A 19055-nucleotide genomic window follows, 5' to 3' on the forward strand; every position below is an offset into this window, starting at 1 on the left:
GTTTCCCTTCTTCACCAACTGACATTCTGGGATGGACTAAGTAGGTACCTCTTACTTTCACAAGTGTTCCAAATGCACATCCTAAGCAATCTGCTGCTGAAAGGTTGTTCAGAATAACTTGAAGAAGGGTGTGTGTTAAAGTCTTGCTGCAATTTTTGCCACATTGTGAAATGATTTTTTGTCAAGAGTTGTACCGTACACTTGTGCTTTCATTAATCCGTGATTTTATGTCTACTGGAAATGTGGTGTGAGTTCTTTGTAAAACTGGATGCCTTCTACTCCAGATAGCTCTATAGGCCAGCATTCAGTGGTATAGTTAAGAAATGTGCCACTTCTTTGCAATATGTTCACTATTATTCAGAAAGAACAGTGTGAGGTCTGTAGTATCTTGGTTCACTGTGTTGTATGAGAAAGTTATGACAGATATTATTGTGTCCTAATCTCTTTGTTTGACATTAATGTACATTGAGAATATATCTACCAACATTTTATTAAAACATTCTGGGAAGCCATATTTCTGTGGTTGGTAGCCACAAAGCTTTTCCACATTCAGAGATCAATACACAGGGTGCTCTGTGCTTCAAAGTATCTTCTACAAGGAACTTTACAATTTCTGGAATTTCATCAATTGGCACATCTTTGGTGGCAGCATATTTTGTGACGTAGTCAGTGCAGACTATTATCCATTGATTTCCATTTGTCAAATTCGGAAACCTCCACAAGAGGTCAATTGTAATTCACTGGAATGGCACTGCTGCAAGCAGAGTTGGTACCAGATGCTCTTCAGGTAACTGCAGCATGTTTTTCCATCACTGGAATTCCTTAGAGTGGTTCACATAGTTTCTAAAGGTTTGGTAGAGACCTGGCTGGGGATGCCTGTGTCTGATTCTGTCTAGAGACTTTACAAACCCTAGGAGATCAGATGTTGGAGCATTGTGGAAATACTTCAGGATGGCTGACTGCAGATGATATGGGATGATGAGCAACCATTTCTGACCCTCTGGATCATAGTTCCACTTATGCAACGTCTATGCATTAACTGGATCTCTCCTTTGTTTGGTTCCTCCTCTTTCAAAGCTTCTAAGATTTTCAGAACTGGTGGATTGTCTCTCTGTTCAGCAACAATGTCATTTAATGCAGTGATGATTGATATTTCATCCACATTGCTGTGTTCCACCAAAGTATACCTTGAAAGGCAGACAGAGCTCTTGTGTTTGTGTCTGTTTTTGTAAACAGCTATGATATTGTACTTATGAAGCCCCATTGCCCACCTCACCAGTCAACTTTATGGATCCTTCAGGCTAATCACCCAGCACTGTTATTGGTGATCTGTAACAATGGTGAATGGTTTGCCAAAGAGATATGGCTGAAACTTATTGATGGCCCAGACAACTGCAAAGCAATTTTTCTCATATGTAAAGTAGTTCTTCACAGACTTGTAGAGTACCCTGAAAGCATAAGTTATCACCTTTTCAATACCCTTCTGAATTTGCACTAGAACTGCACCTATCCCATAACTGCCAGAATTATCGTGAAGTTCTGTCCTGGTATTCTTGTCATACAGTGTTAGAACTGGAGAAGATGTTAGTGCTTCACTAATGACAAGGAAAGATACAGGAAAATTTTGACACATCTCTGCATGTAGCAGTACATGCAAGGGATATATTTAGCTACAGAAATTGTTCATGAATTGACTGGTGTATGAGCTCATTCTGAGAAAACTTCTCACAATGAATCTGTCAAGTAGTTGGAAAATCTCTGACTGCTTTTATTTTGTCTGGATCATTCTAAGTACCTTTATCAAAAGTCTTCAATCCTGCCATTATTCAGTATCTATATAGTAAAATTTGTAAGTATATGAGAAAGGATTTAAAAGACATATATAAATACTTAAATACCCATGAACATGATACATGGTAAAATTAAAGTTTCCATGTACAGCCAGTAAAGACACCAGCTTTCAAAACTTGCACCACAATTTACAATAGTCTTACTCAAAAGATAAATATTTCATCATGCTTACTGTTTAATTAAACCCTAAAATCATTCCTCTTAGAGCACTTGTATTCACATATGCATTTTTAAAACATGTGACATGCAAGAGACTTGTCTTTTCAGTCATAGGCTTTCACCAACAATTTATAACAGGGGACTTTAGACAAGCAAGTTCAATATTTCCTACTGCAACTAGTGTAAGTTCTCTTCCAGATAAAGCCAAAATTCGTCTATTTTAATTTGCTGCAATATTATAAACATTTCCTGTAGTGTACATGTGTGTGTGTGTGTGTGTGTGTGTGTGTGTCAGAGAGAGAGAGAGAGAGAGAGAGAGAGAGAGAGAGAAGTGTACAGATATGCATGCACAAGCATGTTAGTGAACACCTTCCTGCGTGATATTTGTAAATGAATGATGATCCATCCCACAATCTTATAGATTTTTGGATGAATAAAACCAATAAACAAAGAAGCCCTAACACTGGCTGTGGAAAGACTTATTCAATGTATTCCCAAAAAACACCATCATCCAGGATCTTCATTAGCATATTAAATAAAACAAATATAATTTTAGCTCAAACAAGTAGGGTTCATATTAAATATAAGAAAGTTTTCACATTAAGATACAAATTCAGTATAACAGGTAACTATCAATATTACTTAACTATTAGAACTCATAATTTGTCTGATAATGAGCAAATGTTCATTACATATATTGTTACTGAAACTTATTTTAGCTAAAAAAATTATAGTGAGAACTGTGTTCCATTAACATACAATAAGTTAGTTCTTTGATGCATTTCAGGCTCCTTGCCCAGATGTTTACAGAGGGAAATACCGAGATGTTGACTACCCTGGAGAAGACATGGGAAAAAAGTACGCTGGAGACGTCAAGGAAATCTGCAGGAAAATCAGGGATGATGGTCGTTCAGTGTGTGCATTCTTTATTGAGAGTCTGATTAGCTGTGGTGGGCAGATAATTCCACCACAAAACTACCTACGTGAAGCCTTCAGGTTAGCAGATCACTAAAATTAAGTAATGATCAGTTTTATTTAAGGCAATTATCTCAAAAAGGTACAGAAATTTGGAGTTATACTGCTACTTTATTCATTCTGGACACACAAGTCTTTATTTTTATGAACATTTTTCTCTGACTCCTTCATATAGACCAGTGTACTTCTTTTTCTCTGCGGGACTTGTCTTTCCTGTTTAGTTAGGTTAGTTAGGTTTAAGTAGTTCTAAGTTCTAGGGTACTGATGACCCCACATGTTGAGTCCCATAATGCTCAAAGCCATTTGAACCATTTTTTTATTCTCTGCTCATAACATGTAATTTTACATGCATGTGCAGTGTCATGAAAGTATAAGTTACAGCATAATTTTGGCTCATCTGGGAAGTTTTGATGTTGCATTTCTTCCTTCGTGGTTCACACTTACAGATGTTTTACACCTGATCTCCATCTCTTGTGCGTTTATCTTTTTCTGTACTTATCCAAAAAAATTGTAAAAAATCCAATGCATAAATCTTGGTGGTTTCATTCATGCCATATCTCTATAAAAGGCAGTCATTCTTATGTTCATCACAACAGCAGTCAATTGAATTCAAAGTTAATCAACTTTCAGATAACTTTGGGTGTGAACAGTATTGTTGAGTTTGAGCCCTTTCTCTATTTGCTACATGTTCATGTTCCACAAACATTACAGTTTTTGTACAATCCTTTAATTAATGTGCAAAATGAAGAGCAGACAGAGTACTAAATATTGTGGCATTCCATAGTTTATGTTTCAAATTTATTCTCTGCTGCCGGCTGCGGTGGCCGTGCGGTTCTATGCACTTCAGTCCGGAACCGTGTGACTGCTACGGTCGCAGGTTCGAATCCTGCCTCGGGCATGGATGTGTGTGATGTCCTTAGCTTAGTTAGGTTTAAGTAGTTCTAAGTTCTAGGGTACTGATGACCCCACATGTTGAGTCCCATAATGCTCAAAGCCATTTGAACCAGTTTTTTATTCTCTGCTCATAACATGTAATTTTACATGCATGTGCAGTGTCATGAAAGTATAAGTTACAGCATAACTTCTTACAATATGCTATATTTAAATAATTCAAACAGTAGGACAATAATTTATTCCGTGATGAGCAGTTGCCATATAACGGAGATGATGAGTCGCAGATAGGCACAACAAAAAGACTGTCACAAATAAGTTTTTGGCCAGCAAGGCGTTCATCAGAAATAGATGACACACACATGCACACATGCACGAACATGGACACACCCACACACACTCACTCACTCACACAAATGCAACTCACACACTATTGACTGCAGTCTCTGGCAACTGAAGCAAGTTGTGACAGTTGTTTTGTTGTGGCTATCTGTGACTCAGCTTCTCCACTATATAGTGAGTGACAACTTTCCCTTTCACAATACTGTTACATTCCATCCTGGATTTTCCTTTGTTTGATAATGAGCAGTCGGTGTCACATGCAATTTACTATTATACTTATTTCTAGAAATAGATCATTGCTTAAATTATTAGTCATGTTACATACAAGTTGTAAGAGCATTTATGGATAAACCACTGCTCTTGAGTCAGTTTTTAAAGGTATCTCCTGTCAACATTGTAAGACCATTAGGTAACAAATTACAAAAAACAGCTATTTTGATGTATATGCTTTTTGCCATTAAAGTTAATCTTCTGTTGATCATATGAAAGTCTGTGTTAAGCATAGTTTAGAGGTTGTGAATTTTCATGTTGCTATTTTTGAACTTAGTTTCTTCTTTCACTAGCACAATCATGTCTAGCATATACATGGCATAAACTGGGAGATTATTGAAACTAGTGAATAGGCTTTTACAAGACATTCATTGTTTCAGTTTTGGTATGATCCTTAAGCCCCTCTTCTGCAATATTAAAACACTTTTAATATTAGTGTGGCACATTTATACTCTGAACAGGTTGTTGACAGAATCTCATCATTCACAGTATTATGCCTGCTGGGAATACTCTCTTTAAGTGAATAACATTTATTTTTTCTACATTAACTTTCATGTTGTCATTTCAAAGTGAGCTCTTGCCTTTTTAATAAAATTTATAATCTGTTCAATAACGCCAAGCTCTGTCTGCACAATAGACATCAGCTATGTCATCAGCTTACATAGTGATCAAACACCTATTATCCAGAGAACTTGGGAAATAACATATGAATAAAAATAAAATAGAGCCCTTAGGAGCACCAATTATCTATTTCTAATTCTTGACCTTCTCCTCCCCAATACTCCTTTATTATCACACACAGTTTCTGTACACTGCTGCCTACCTTTAAAATGTTTATAGCAATTGCATAAGTTTTCCAGTGACAATGCTCATTGCAATTTCTGAAAAGAGTGCTTTGTGATGTACTCTATTGAAAGCTTTTGAGAGGTCCTGGGATGCTCCTGCTGCTTGGGACTTTTAATTAATATTTTCAAGTACATAATGGTCAAATGTACTGCAGATGCTGTGGTAGTTTGAACTATTCTGCAACTATGCTGGAAATCACCTAAGATGTTAGCATTGTTGTAATATTCCAAGATTCCTTTTAATATTATTTCCTCAATCAGTTTGCTGAGTGTTGAGATTAGAGCAATAGGTATTTGGTTCTGAACATGCTTTATCTTCCAATTCTTGTGCAAGGGTTTGACTAAAGCCAGTTTCAACTTGTCAGGGAATAAACAGTCTTCAAGAACACAGTTTATTATATTTCAGAACTGATCACTAAGGCATGAGGGATGACATCAAACAAAATAACCCCTTCAGAGTCTCAGAAAGCCTTCACTGTGGCTTTACTGGCTGAAGGTGCGGCTATGAACTTTCTCTTTGGAGGAGAGTAGTGTGGTGCCACTCCGTGGATTGCCATTTTGTTTCTGGTTCAAAGTGATGCCTCATCACATGCAAGCAATTCTGCACGGATGGTCCTTCACTGCTCTTTATGATATTCTGAACAGTTATGAACCCACTGGGCACACACCTTTGTGTGCCCCAATTGATGGACAAGTGTGTGTCAGCACTACCAACAGAGATGAGCAATTGAACAATGATGTTTTTGATTGTGATGCATTGGTCACCTTGAATGAGAATGTCTGCACATTCTGACATTTCAGCAATCACAGCTGTGTCTGGCCGGCTGCCATGTGGGAGACTGGACAGGTCTGTGTGCCCTTGTTGCAATGATGCCTCACCCAATGACTCACCGTGCTTTGTTCACTACCGCGTCTCCATAGACACTCTGCAAGTGCCTATGGAAACTTGTGATTCTGTGGCTTTCGGCCAAAAGAAACTCAATGACAGCTCTCTACTTGAAATGCACATCCATTAAAGTCATCATTTTGAAAGCTACGCATAGTGCCACCAGTTGTTGGAACTTCATGAAAATATACATTCTGAAGTGGGAATATTGCATGATGCTCTAAAACAAATTTCATATTTTTAAACCTAAATTGCCTGAGAAAAAAGTGTTGCAATACTTATAGAACACCATTTTACTATATCTGTTATTATTGTAGTGAGTACAAGTTCATGTTGATCTTTAGCCCCACAAGACAGGATAAAATCTGTAAAATATTTGCTTTCCTGGCACTCATGTAAAGTGTTGATGTTTATATCTGCAAGTGCGAACAGATTTACAATTTTATGACTTGACATTAATTTACTCAGAACTCCATCAAGAGATTTGGAAAGCACCAAAGTTTCCAGAATGAGTCAATATATATGTAGTAAATAGAGAGCAAGACACGAATTTGACAAATGCAATTTCAAAATTTTTGTCGTCACAAAACTTGTTCACCCACATCACTTTTTTGTGGTGGATAGAGGCACACTTTTTTTCAAGTAAATGGCAACACCACCACCTTCAAAAATGGTTCAAATGGCTCTGAGCACTATGGGACTCAACTGCTGAGGTCATTAGTCCCCTAGAACTTAGAACTAGTTAAACCTAACTAACCTAAGGACATCACAAACATCCATGCCCGAGGCAGGATTCGAACCTGCGACCGTAGCGGTCTTGCGGTTCCAGACTGCAGCGCCGTTAACCGCACGGCCACTTCGGCCGGCACCACCACCTTCATTATGTGTTCTACAATAAGATGTTTCCTGTGAGCCATAAAAAGTTTTTGGGGAACATATTGATTTTCAGGACGACTTGAAGTGGGTGATGCACCTTCACAACCTAAATAAAAAAATGAATACATTTATGTATGGTGTTAGGATTCTCACTCAAAATACAAGCTACTCATTGGTGGTTCTCTCTCTAATTCTCACCTGGTATACCTGATTCTTTCTCTCACCAATGCCATGCTGGCTCATTTTTTGATCCTCTTGGAGGCTGCAGAGTCTCCAGGAACTTGCTTTCACTATATCTGAATACCTCATTGCGTCTGTCAGCGGATTCCTGGGAGTGGGTGAACTGTGCTACGTAGTTGCTTTCAGACTGGATGCAACAGCAGGCTGTGGTGCATCAAACTTTGAAGTTCCATCACCTTACACACCAATCGTCACAAGAACATAAACCATGTAGATGTACTGTGTTTAAGTTTCACAGATAAGCAACTGAGTGACACTGCGCTGATGGTGTTGGAAAACGGACCAAATTTTGTGCCCATTCCAAAGACCTTCCCTATTAATGATTTCATCAGTGCCATTGAGAAAGGAGTCTTGAAACTTCCAAGTGAGACTGATGAAGAAATAAGGTGAGAGGCTTGCAGGGCCATAACCGGGATGCTCGCACAGAAGCAGAACATCAGTGCTGAAGAAAGGAAAGCTCTCCGTTCCTTAAGAAAGGACACAGAAATTGTGATTTTACCTGCTGAGAAGGGAAATGCTACTGTTCTTTTGCCTGCAACATCTTGTTTCAGCAAGATGGTGGATTTACTAAAGGACTCAGCGTATTGTCGTCTCCAGAAGGATCCAAATGATGCAGTACAATGGAAAACATCCATGCTCCTCAAATCCAGTGTTTCCTGAATCTCTTAAAAAGAGCTTCAGAATACAAGTGCCACTTCCACCATGATTTAATGGGCTGCCTGAGACCCATAAGGAATGGGTTCCTCTTCGCCTCATCATGAGCAATATAGAATCCCCAACATATTACCTGGCAAAACATCTGGCTTCTCTTCTAAGCCCATTGGTAGAAAACTGTGAACATCACATTTGAAACTCAGAAGATTATACAATGACTGAAGACTTTGCCTCTTGAACCAGCTGACATATTAGTGAGTTTTGATGTGGTCTCTTTGTTCACATGAATACCTCTGGTGGACTCATTACAACTTATAGGAAATAAGTTGGAGGAGGACATCATACATCTATTCAAACATATGCTTACCTCGACGTACTTTTTGTTTAATGAACAATATTTTGAGCAGACAGAGGGTGTTACTATCTCAATGTACTTTTTATTTAACAAACAATATTTTGAGCAGACTGGTGGTGTTACTATGGGTAGCCCTATCTCTCCCACAGTACCTAATCTTTCTATGGAAGACTTCGAGGAAAAAGCACTTCAGTCAGTGATGATGAAACCTAAATGTTTCTGGAGATATGTGAATGACACTTTTGTAGTTTGGCCACACAGAGCAGCAATGCTTCCTGCATTTCTGGAACACCTTAACTCCCTCCATCCCAGCATTTGCTTCACCACGGAAATGGAGAAAAATGAAGACCTCCCATTTCTTGATGTCTTGGTCTACAGAAAAGAAGATGGTTCCTTGGGTCACAGTGTGTTTCACAAACCGACTCAAACTAACCTATATCTATGAGCTATGAGCTGCCATAAACCATCTCAACACTGTGGCGTGTTGCGGAATCTCGTTCTTAGGGCCAGAATTATCTCTGATGCAGGCAGCTTATCAGCAGAGCTTAGCCATCTTCACTCTGTTTTTGTACAAAACAGGGTACTCTGATAAACACATCCATAATGCATTTAAACCTGCATGCTCTAAAGCTCAAGAACAGCCAGAAGAAACAGAAAACTCCAAGAGAATGGTTTTTCTACTGTATGTTGGTGATGGTGTGTCCTTTAAGATTGGCAGGCTCTTCAAAAAATCTCAAATAAAATGTATCTTCCACCCTCCAGCATGATTGCAAACTATGCTGGATTCTGTTAAAATGACCTTGGTGTAAGGAGACCAGAGATATATCAAATCCCGTGCCAGTGTGGGAAATCATACATTGGCCAGATGTGTCGCACTGTTAAGGATAGATGTGCTGAACACAGGTGTCACACCAGACTGGGTCAGCCAGAAAAGTCTGCTGTGGCTGAACACTGTCTTGACACAAGACACAGCACGAACTACAGAGAAAAAAGATCCTTTTGTCTGCTTCTACATACTGGGATTCCATCATTACAGAAGCAGTCAAAATTCGTGTAAGTAGTGACCTGACCAATAGAGACACAGGATTTCAACTCAGCTAGGCATGGAAACTCAATCCTTGGCGCCTGTGTTTTTCTTGCATGTCAGCATATATATTGATGAACCATTGGAGAAACACATCTGTAGGCACCTGAGGGTGACAAGCAGTTGTCTCATTGAAATATTGTTCAGCTTCCACAACATTATCCGATGTGATGCCCGTGAACCAATGAAGTACTTCGACTTTGTTCATCATTTAGTCTCATTTAATAACTATTGCTGTCATATGTAGCCAGTAGCCTTGCCACAGTGGTAACTTCAGTTCTCATTATATCACCAAAGTTAAGCACTTCTGAGTTTGGCTAATACTTCGATGGTCGACTGTGTGTGTCTGCTGAGTGTTGTTGGCAAGCAGGATGCACTCAGCACTTGTCAGGCCAATTGAGGGGCTACCTGCCTGAAAAGTGTGGTGTCACCGCCAGACACCACACTTGCTAGGTGGTAGCCTTTAAATCGTCTGCAGTCCGTTAGTATACGCCGGACTCGCGTGTCGCCACTATCAGTGATTGCAGACCGAGCGCCGCCACACGGCAGGTCTAGAGAGACTTCCTAGCACTCGCCCTAGTTGTACAGCCGACTTTGCTAGCGATGGTTCACTGACATATTACGCTCTCATTTGCCGAGACGGTAGTTAGCATAGCCTTCAGCTACGTCATTTGCTACGACCTAGCAAGGCGCCATTACCAGTTACTATTGATGCTGTAAAACATGTACCATCAAGAGCGATGTTCACCAATTATGGATTAAAGTTAAGTATTCCAGCAGCCACGTACTATTTTTGCTAGTCTCATTTCCCTGACCTGTTCCAGACCTCACGCCAGCCTGCATGAGCTTAAATGCATGCCTTTCGACTTCCTTCATAGTGGATTGGCTGTCTTGCCAGTCCACAACAAAAAGTACTGGCTCAGTTAACAGAGTCAGCCAACGGCCAGGAGGTCGGTGTGCTGACCACATGCCCCTCTGTATTCACATCCAGTGATGCCTATGGGCTGAGGATGATATGACAGTCAGTCAATACCATTGGGTCTTTTGAGGCCTGTTTGGATGGAGTTTAGTTTACCTTTCATATGTACAAGCAAAGTAGTTTGTCAGTTTGTATTATTATGTACTTTTTATATTATTATGTAATTTGATTACATTGATTACTTTGTTACAATGACTACTGAAATCATAAATTAGTTATGATTATCCCTTGTCCTATATCATATGGACAAACAATGTACTAAAAATTGATTTACTTGACCAAATAAATAAATTAATCCCATCATGAAGGAGAGTTTTACATCAATATACAGGGGCAACCACTGATGATTATTTCTGTTAAAGTACACAAACAACAAATGAGAACTAGCACTGATGTATTCAGATTGAAAACTATGGTAACATAAATCCTTCTAAACAGCTTATTATATTTAAAAAGAAAGATGATGAGACTTACCAAACAAAAGCGCTGGCAGGTCGATAGACACACAAACAAACACAAACATACACACAAAATTCTAGCTTTCGCAACCAACGGTTGCCTCGTCAGGAAAGAGGGAAGGAGAAGGAAAGACAAAAGGATATGGGTTTTAAGGGAGAGGGTAAGGAGTCATTCCAATCCCGGGAGCGGAAAGACTTACCTTAGGGGGAAAAAAGGACAGGTATACACTTGCACACACACACACACATATCCATCCACACATACACAGACACAAGCAGACATTTGTAAAGGCCTTTACAAATGTCTGCTTGTGTCTGTGTATGTGTGGATGGATATGTGTGTGTGTGTGCAAGTGTATACCTGTCCTTTTTTCCCCCTAAGGTAAGTCTTTCCGCTCCCGGGATTGGAATGACTCCTTACCCTCTCCCTTAAAACCCATATCCTTTTGTCTTTCCTTCTCCTTCCCTCTTTCCTGACGAGGCAACCGTTGGTTGCGAAAGCTAGAATTTTGTGTGTATGTTTGTGTTTGTTTGTGTGTCTATCGACCTGCCAGCGCTTTTGTTTGGTAAGTCTCATCATCTTTCTTTTTAAATATATTTTTCCCACGTGGAATGTTTCCCTCTATTATAAACAGCTTATTAATTTGATATGAACCAATGACAACAATCACTGAAAATTAGTGCCATTATGAAGAGGTATTAGCCCCCTGGCATCCTGAATGCTACTCCATTGCCACAACTATTGTTTAAGGTTATTTTCTCAAGAAAATTTCAAATGATTCAAAGCATTGAAATGGGTCTGGTGTTAGAGATTATTTCTTTTTCCTCATTTGTACAGCAGGCATCACTACTGCATAGTTAAGTCTGTCAATAAATATTTAATGACTCATGGAATGTTTACATGGAACTGAAGAGTGATCTTACCAAGCTAGCACAATGTTTTAATATTCTGCTGGCTATGTGTGAAGCATAAAAAAACTGACACCATCGTACCTTAGCAAACGATCTGGCAGAGAACCCGAGTAAATTTTGGTCTTATGTAAAATTTCTAAGTGGCTCTAAGGCTTCAATCCAGTCACCTGTTGACCAGTCTGGTGTGGATGTTGAAGACAGAAAAATGAATGCCGAAGTTTTAAAGTTCGTATTTACGAAATAATTCATGCAGGGGAATCGTACAAAAATATCAGTATTTGACTATCAAACAGTCTCCTGTATGGACAACATAGTACTAAACATCCCTGACATAGAGAGACAACCGAAAGAGTTGAAAGCAAATAAGTTGCCAGGTCTGGATGGAATCCCAATTTGGTTTTTCCAAGAGTACTCTACAGTGCCGGATCCTTACCTATCTTGCATTTATTGCAAATCTCTCACACAGTGCAAAGTCCCAAGTGACTGGAGGAAAGCACAGGTGACTCCTTTACATAAGAAAGGCAAAAGAATGGCCCTGTAAAATTACAGACCATATCCCTAACATCGGTTTGCTGCAGAATCCTTGAACACATCCTCACCTCAAATAAAATAAATTTTCTTGAGACCGAGAATCTTATGTCCATGAATCAGCATGGTTTTAGAAAGCATCACTCATGTGAAACTGAGCTTTCCCTATTCTCACATGATATACTGCGAACTGTGAATGAAGGACAACAGGCAAATTCCATACGTCTAGAGTTCCAGAATGCATTTGACACGGTGGCCTATTACAGGCTGTTAAAGAAGGTTTGAGCGTATGGAATAGGTTCATAGATATGTGAGTGGCTTGAAGACTTCTTAAGTTATAGAATCCAGTATGTTGTCATCAATGGTGATGTTCATTAGAGACAAGGGTATCAACAGGAATGTGCCAGGGATAGAACACTGCTATATACACAAATGATTTAGCGGATGAATGGGCAGCACTCTGCAGTTGTTTGCTGATGATGCTGCAGTGTACAGTAAGGTGTCACAAGTGAGTGACTTTAGGATACAAGAAGACTTAGACAAAATTTATAGTTGGTGTGATCAACAGCAGCTAGCTCTAAATGTAGAAAAATCCAAGTTAATGTGGGTGAGTAGGAAAAATATACCTGTAATGTTTGGATACAGCATTAGTAGGTCCTGCTTGACACAGTCACATTGTTTAAAGATATGGGCATAGTGTTGCAAAGTGATATGAAATGGAATGAGCATGTGAGGATCATGGCAGGGAAGGCCAATGGTCGACTTCAGTTTGTTGGGAGAATTCTAGCAAAGTGTGGTTCATTTGTAAGGGAGACCAAATATAGGACACTAGTGTGCAGTGTGACCTACTCTTGAGTATTGCTTAAGTGTTAGGGGTCCATACCATGTCAGATTAAAGCAAGGCATCAAAGCAGTTCAGAGGAGGGCACTGCTACATTTGTCACTGGTAGGCTTGAACAACATGCAAGTGTTATGGACTTGCTTCAGAAACTAACATGGAAGTAACTGGAGGGAAGCTGACATTCTTTTCAAGGAACACTGTTGAGAAAATTTAGAGAACCAGAATTTGAAGCTGACTGCAGAACGGTTCTACAGCCTCCAACATACACTGCGTGTAAGTACCACAGAGATAAGATATAAAAAATTGGGACTCATCTGGAGGCATATAGATGGTCACTTTTTCCTTGCTCTATTTGTTAGTGTAACAGGAAAGGAAATTACTAGTAGTGGTACTGGGTACCCTCTGCCATGTACTGTGAAGTGGATCACAGAGTATCTACGTAGATGAAAAGTAGAATGCCATTATAGCTGTAAAAATTACTTCTCAGGAGCAAAGATTCTGTAATCTTTGTAAAAGCTAATTTTTTAAAAGTAATTGTTTGGAAGTTTTGAAGTGAACTTTAAAGAAGTTGGGAAAATGATACAGAACTCTTGAAATTATTATCAAGTAAAGAAATTCAAGAAATGTCTAAGAGGAAGAAATCCAAGATTCTACATGAAACGTGTTTATAGTAAATCATTGCTCTTTTCTTTTTTCACTGGTGATGAAACCATTCATTGTTTCCTTATTGTATTCTTTTTATGATCACCAGGCACGTCCGTGAAGCTGGTGGTGTGTGCGTAGCTGATGAGGTTCAAGTGGGTTTTGGCCGAGTGGGAAAGCACTGGTGGGGATTCCAGTTGCAAGGTGACGATGTTATACCTGATATTGTTACTCTTGGCAAACCAATGGGGAATGGCCATCCTGTGGCAGCAGTTGTTACAACCAGAGAAATTGCTCAAAGTTTCCAGAACACTGGAATTGAATATTTCAATACTGTAAGTATACACTTAATTAAAATTACAGGACAGATTGAAAATTACATTTTGTTAGCTAAGTCTCATAATAATGACTTTATGGAATGTCTGTGCTGTACATTACCAGAAAATCAGTGACATAATCAAAGCACAATGAGCAATTAAAAGCTAATGAAGAATTTGTCTCAATTTTAAGAAGTATTTTTATCTTAATAGCTTCAGAGACCTGTTTCAATTTTAGAAGTATATTTTGCTTGAAGTCTTCCTAACAGAAATGTGCATGCTTCCATTTTTCACTTTCTTGTCTTAAGTCTCCTTCTAACCACAGTCTCTCGTGTTTCATGGTCATCATTATTTCTTTTCCACAGGATTAATTATAATCAAATTTTCCCTGTGACATTTAAGTCTCATCTTTATCTATAATAATGATGGAAGCTGAAGAAATGAATTAAAATTTGTGCTGTGGCCGGGGCTCTACTGGGCAGAAATGCTGACCATTACACCACTGCAAGCAAGAAGACCGGTGTTCGAGTCCTGGCTGTAGCACAAATTTTTATTTATTTCTTCAGTTTACATCATTATCATAGGATTAATTCTGTATTTATTTAGTGAGATGTTTTTCACTTTTTGGACATTTCAATATTACTTCAGTTTTAAATTGAAGAAACAAATACTAACACTATCTGAGCAAATGACAGCAATTAAATATGCAAAAGGAAATAAGTTATGGTTATTTACGAGCTTTCAGAACTTTTGCACTTTGTTTAAGAGAATGGGAGAGATAGGAAATGAAATGAAAGTAGAAGTTTCTGAAATTGCTGGAGTAGCCTAAACACAAGAAAAGCTTATTCATTTTTAATGAGAGCAGAGTTTTATTTGGGTGACTGAGTACTTGGTTTGCTACAGTTTGGCAGTGGCCATTTATGTGGGTGGACAGATGGTTGTTTATTGGTAGGATTTTGTACAGAGTTAAGAAAGTATGGGGAAGCAAATATTGCTTGAAGCAGCTGCTGGAAGACTATGAAAAGTGATTTGGCAAATAGTGAGAGATGCTCTAGGAGGGAAGGGGAATGGAGGGGACGAAAGAGTCAGCATTATCCCTGCCTGCTGGATTACAGATTTTTCATTCATTACATTACAAATTAAGGAGACAATATGAGAGTCTGCATTCTGAATTGCCAGAAGAACTACATGACATAAAATTTCTCCATTGAAATGAGAATTTACATGTCAGCATGCAATACTCAGAGAATCTGTTAAAAACGCAGAAACTGCAACATAATTAAATTTTGAAATATCTCACCCTATAGCAAAAAGTTGCCAGCCACTTACAGATGTAGATCCCGTCAAAAAAATTTCCAAGGTAGGTGCTAAAAACATTTGGCTGCAATCACTTAAATATTTCAAGAAAATTCAGTTAAATTGGATGACTGTGCAAAGGAGAGTTATTGCAATGATGGTAAATATCATGGATCAAACAAAAACTTCCTCAAAGAAAATTTGTTATTTTTCAGGCTACTGATGAATCAAAAGACACCACCTCCACAACCCAGACAATAGTATTTGAATGTGGGATAACACACATACTTGATGTATGTAATGAATTGATTGGAATGAGTTCATTGTCAGGCAAATTAGTGGTGGTGATATGTTCACTGCAGCACTGGAACAGTGTTCAAACTTTCATTTAAATATGACTAAGTTAGCAGGCCCCCCAAGAACCATGGACCCTTGCGTGACTCAGCGATACAGATAGCCGTACTGTAGGTGCAACCACAATGGGGGGGTATCTGTTGAGAGGTCAGACAAACATGTGGTTCCTGAAGAGGGGCAGCAGCCTTTTCAGTAGGTGCAGGGGCAACAGTCTGGATGACTGACTGATCTGGCCTTGTAACACTAACCAAAATGGCCTTGCTGTGCTGGTACTGCGAACAGCTGAAAGCAAGGGGAAACTACAGCCGTAATTTTTCCCGAGGGCATGCAGCTTTACTGTATGGTTAAATGATGATGGCGTCCTCTTGCGTAAAATATTCCAGAGGTAAAATAGTCCCCCATTTGGATCTCCAGGTGGGGACTACTCAGGAGGACGTTGTTATCAGAAGAAAAAAAACTGGCATTCTACGAATCAGAGCGTGGAATGACAGATCCATTAATCAAGCAGGTAGGTTAGAGAATTTAAAAAGGTAAATGGATAGGTTAAAGTTAGATATAGTAGGAATTAGTGAAGTTCACTGGCAGGAGGAACAAGACTTTTGGTCAGGCGAATACAGGGTTATAAATACAAAATCAAATAGGTGTAATGTAGGAGTCGGTTTAATAATGAATAAAAAAATAGGAGTGCGGGTAAGCTACTACAAACAGCATAGTGAATGCATTATTGTGGCCAAGATAGACATCAAGCCCATGCCTACTACAGTAGTACAACTTTATATGCCAACTAGCTCTGCAGATGACGAAATTGAAGAAATGTGTGATGAAATAAAAGAAAGTATTCAGATAGTGAAGGGAGAGGAAAATTTAATAGTCATGGGCGACAGGAATTCGGTACTAGGAAAAAGGAGAGAAGGAAACATAGTAGGTGAATATGGATTGAGGCTAAGAAATGAAAGAGGAAGCCACCTCATAGAATTTTGCACAGATCACAACTTGATCATAGCTAACACTTGGTTGAAGAATCATGAAAGAAGGTTGTATACAAGGAAGAAGCCTGGAGATACTGACAGGTTTCAGATAGATTATATAATGGTAAGACCGAGATTTAGGAACCAGGTTTTAAATTGTAAGACATTTCCAGGGGCAGATGTGGACTCTGACCACTATCTATTGGTTATGAACTGTAGATTAAAACTGAAGAAACTGCAAAAAGGTGGGAATTTAAGGAGATGGGACCTGGATAAACTGAAAGAACCAGAGGTTGTACAGAGTTTCAGGGACAGCATAAGGGAACAATTGACAGGAATGGGGAAAAGAAATACAGTAGAAGAAGAATGGGTAGCTTTGAGAGATGAAGTAGTGAAGGCAGCAGAGGATCTAGTAGGTAAAAAGACGAGGGCTAGTAGAAATCGTTGGGTAACAGAAGAAATATTGAATTTAATCGATGAAAGGAGAAAAAACAAAAATGCAGTAAATGAAGCAGGCAAAAAGGAACACAAACGTCTCAAAAATGAGATCGACAGGAAGTAAAAAATGGCTAAGCAGGGATGGCTAGAGGACAAATGTAAGGATGTAGAGGCTTATCTCACTAGGGGTAAGGTAGATACTACTTACAGGAAAATTAAAGAGACCTTTGGAGAAAAGAGAACCACTTGTATGAATATCAAGAGCTCAGCTGGAAACCCAGTTCTAGGCAAAGAAGGGAAAGCAGAAAGGTGGAAGGAGTATATAGAGAGTCTATACGAGGGCAATGTACTTGAGGACAATATTATGGAAGTGGAAGAGGATGTAGATGAAGATGAAATGGGAGATATGATACTGCGTGAAGAGTTTGACAGAGCACTGAAAGACCTGAGTCGAAAAAAGGCCCTGGGAGTAGACAACATTCCATTAGAACTACTGACAGCGTTTGGAGAGCCAGTCTTGACAAAACTCTACCATCTGGTGAGCAAGATGTATGAGACAGGTGAAATACCTTCAGACCTCATGAAGAATATAATAATTCCAATCCCAAAGAAAGCAGGTGCTGACAGATGTGAAAATTACCGAACTATCAGTTTAATAAGTCACAGATGCAAAATACTAAGGCGAATTCTTTACAGACAAAAGGAAAAACTGGTAGACGTCAACCTGGGGGAAGATCAGTTTGGATTCCGTAGAAAAGTTGGAACACGTGAGGCAATACTGACCCTACGGCTTCTCTTAGAAGCTAGATTAAGGAAAGGCAAACCTATGTTTCTAGCATTTGTAGACTTGGAGAAAGCTTTTGACAATGTTGACTGGAATACTCTCTTTCAAATTCTGAAGGTGGCAGGGGTAAAATACAGGGAGCGAAAGGCTATTTACAATTTGTACGGAAACCAGAGGGCAGTTATAAGAGTTGAGGGGCATGAAAGGGAAGCAGTGGTTGGGAAGGGAGTGAGACAGTGCTGTAACCTATCCCCGATGTTATTCAATCTGTATATTGAGCAAGCAGTGAAGGAAACAAAAGAAAAATATGGAGTAGGTATTGAAATCCATGGAGAAGAAATAAAAACTTTGAGGTTCGCCGATGACATTGTAATTCTGTCAGAGACAGCAAAGGACTTGGAAGAGCAGTTGAATGGAATGGACAGTGTCATGAAAGGAGGGTATAATATGAACATCAACAAAAGCAAAACGAGGATAATTAAGTCGGGTGATGCTGAGGGAATTAGATTAGGAAATGAGACACTTAAAGTAGTAAAGGAGTTTTGCTATTTGGGGAGCAAAATAACTGACGATGGTCGAAGTAGAGAGGATACCAAATGTAGACTGGCAATGGCAAGGAAAGTGTTTCTGAAGAAGAGAAATTTGTTAACATCGAGTATAGATTTAAGTGTCAGGAAGTCATTTCTGAAAGTATTTGTATGGAGCGTAGCCTTGTATGGAAGTGAAACATGGACGATAACTAGTTTGGACAAGAAGAAAGCTTTCAAAATGTGGTACTACAGAAGAATGCTAAAGATTAGATGGATAGATCATATAACTAATGAGGAGTATTGAATAGTATTGGGGAGAAGAGAAGTTTGTGGCACAACTTGACTAGAAGAAGGGATCGGTTGGTAGGACATGTTCTGAGGTATCAAGGGATCACCAGTTTAGTATTGGAGTGCAGCATGGAGGGTAAAAATCGTACAGGGAGACCAAGAGATGAATACACTAAACAGATTCAGAAGGATGTAGGCTGCAGCAGGTACTGGGAGATGAAGATGCTTGCACAGGATAGAGTAGCATGGAGAGCTGCATCAAACCAGTCTCAGGACTGAAGACCACAACAAC

The 19055-nt window shown here is 39.1% G+C and overlaps 1 protein-coding gene across 1 annotated transcript in view; it reads left to right on the top strand.

Annotated features, from left to right (window-relative positions):
* The window catches only part of LOC126095070 (5-phosphohydroxy-L-lysine phospho-lyase-like), a 142874-nt gene that overhangs the window by 103306 nt on the left and 20513 nt on the right, over positions 1-19055 (top strand). Inside the window, exons 5-6 of the mRNA XM_049909756.1 lie at positions 2798-3006; positions 13898-14123. Of these exons, the coding sequence (XP_049765713.1) occupies positions 2798-3006; positions 13898-14123 (435 nt within the window). The remainder of the gene's footprint in view (positions 1-2797; positions 3007-13897; positions 14124-19055) is intronic.

Source organism: Schistocerca cancellata, chromosome 1, assembly GCF_023864275.1.
Source record: "Schistocerca cancellata isolate TAMUIC-IGC-003103 chromosome 1, iqSchCanc2.1, whole genome shotgun sequence".
Taxonomy (NCBI): Eukaryota; Metazoa; Arthropoda; class Insecta; order Orthoptera; family Acrididae; genus Schistocerca; species Schistocerca cancellata.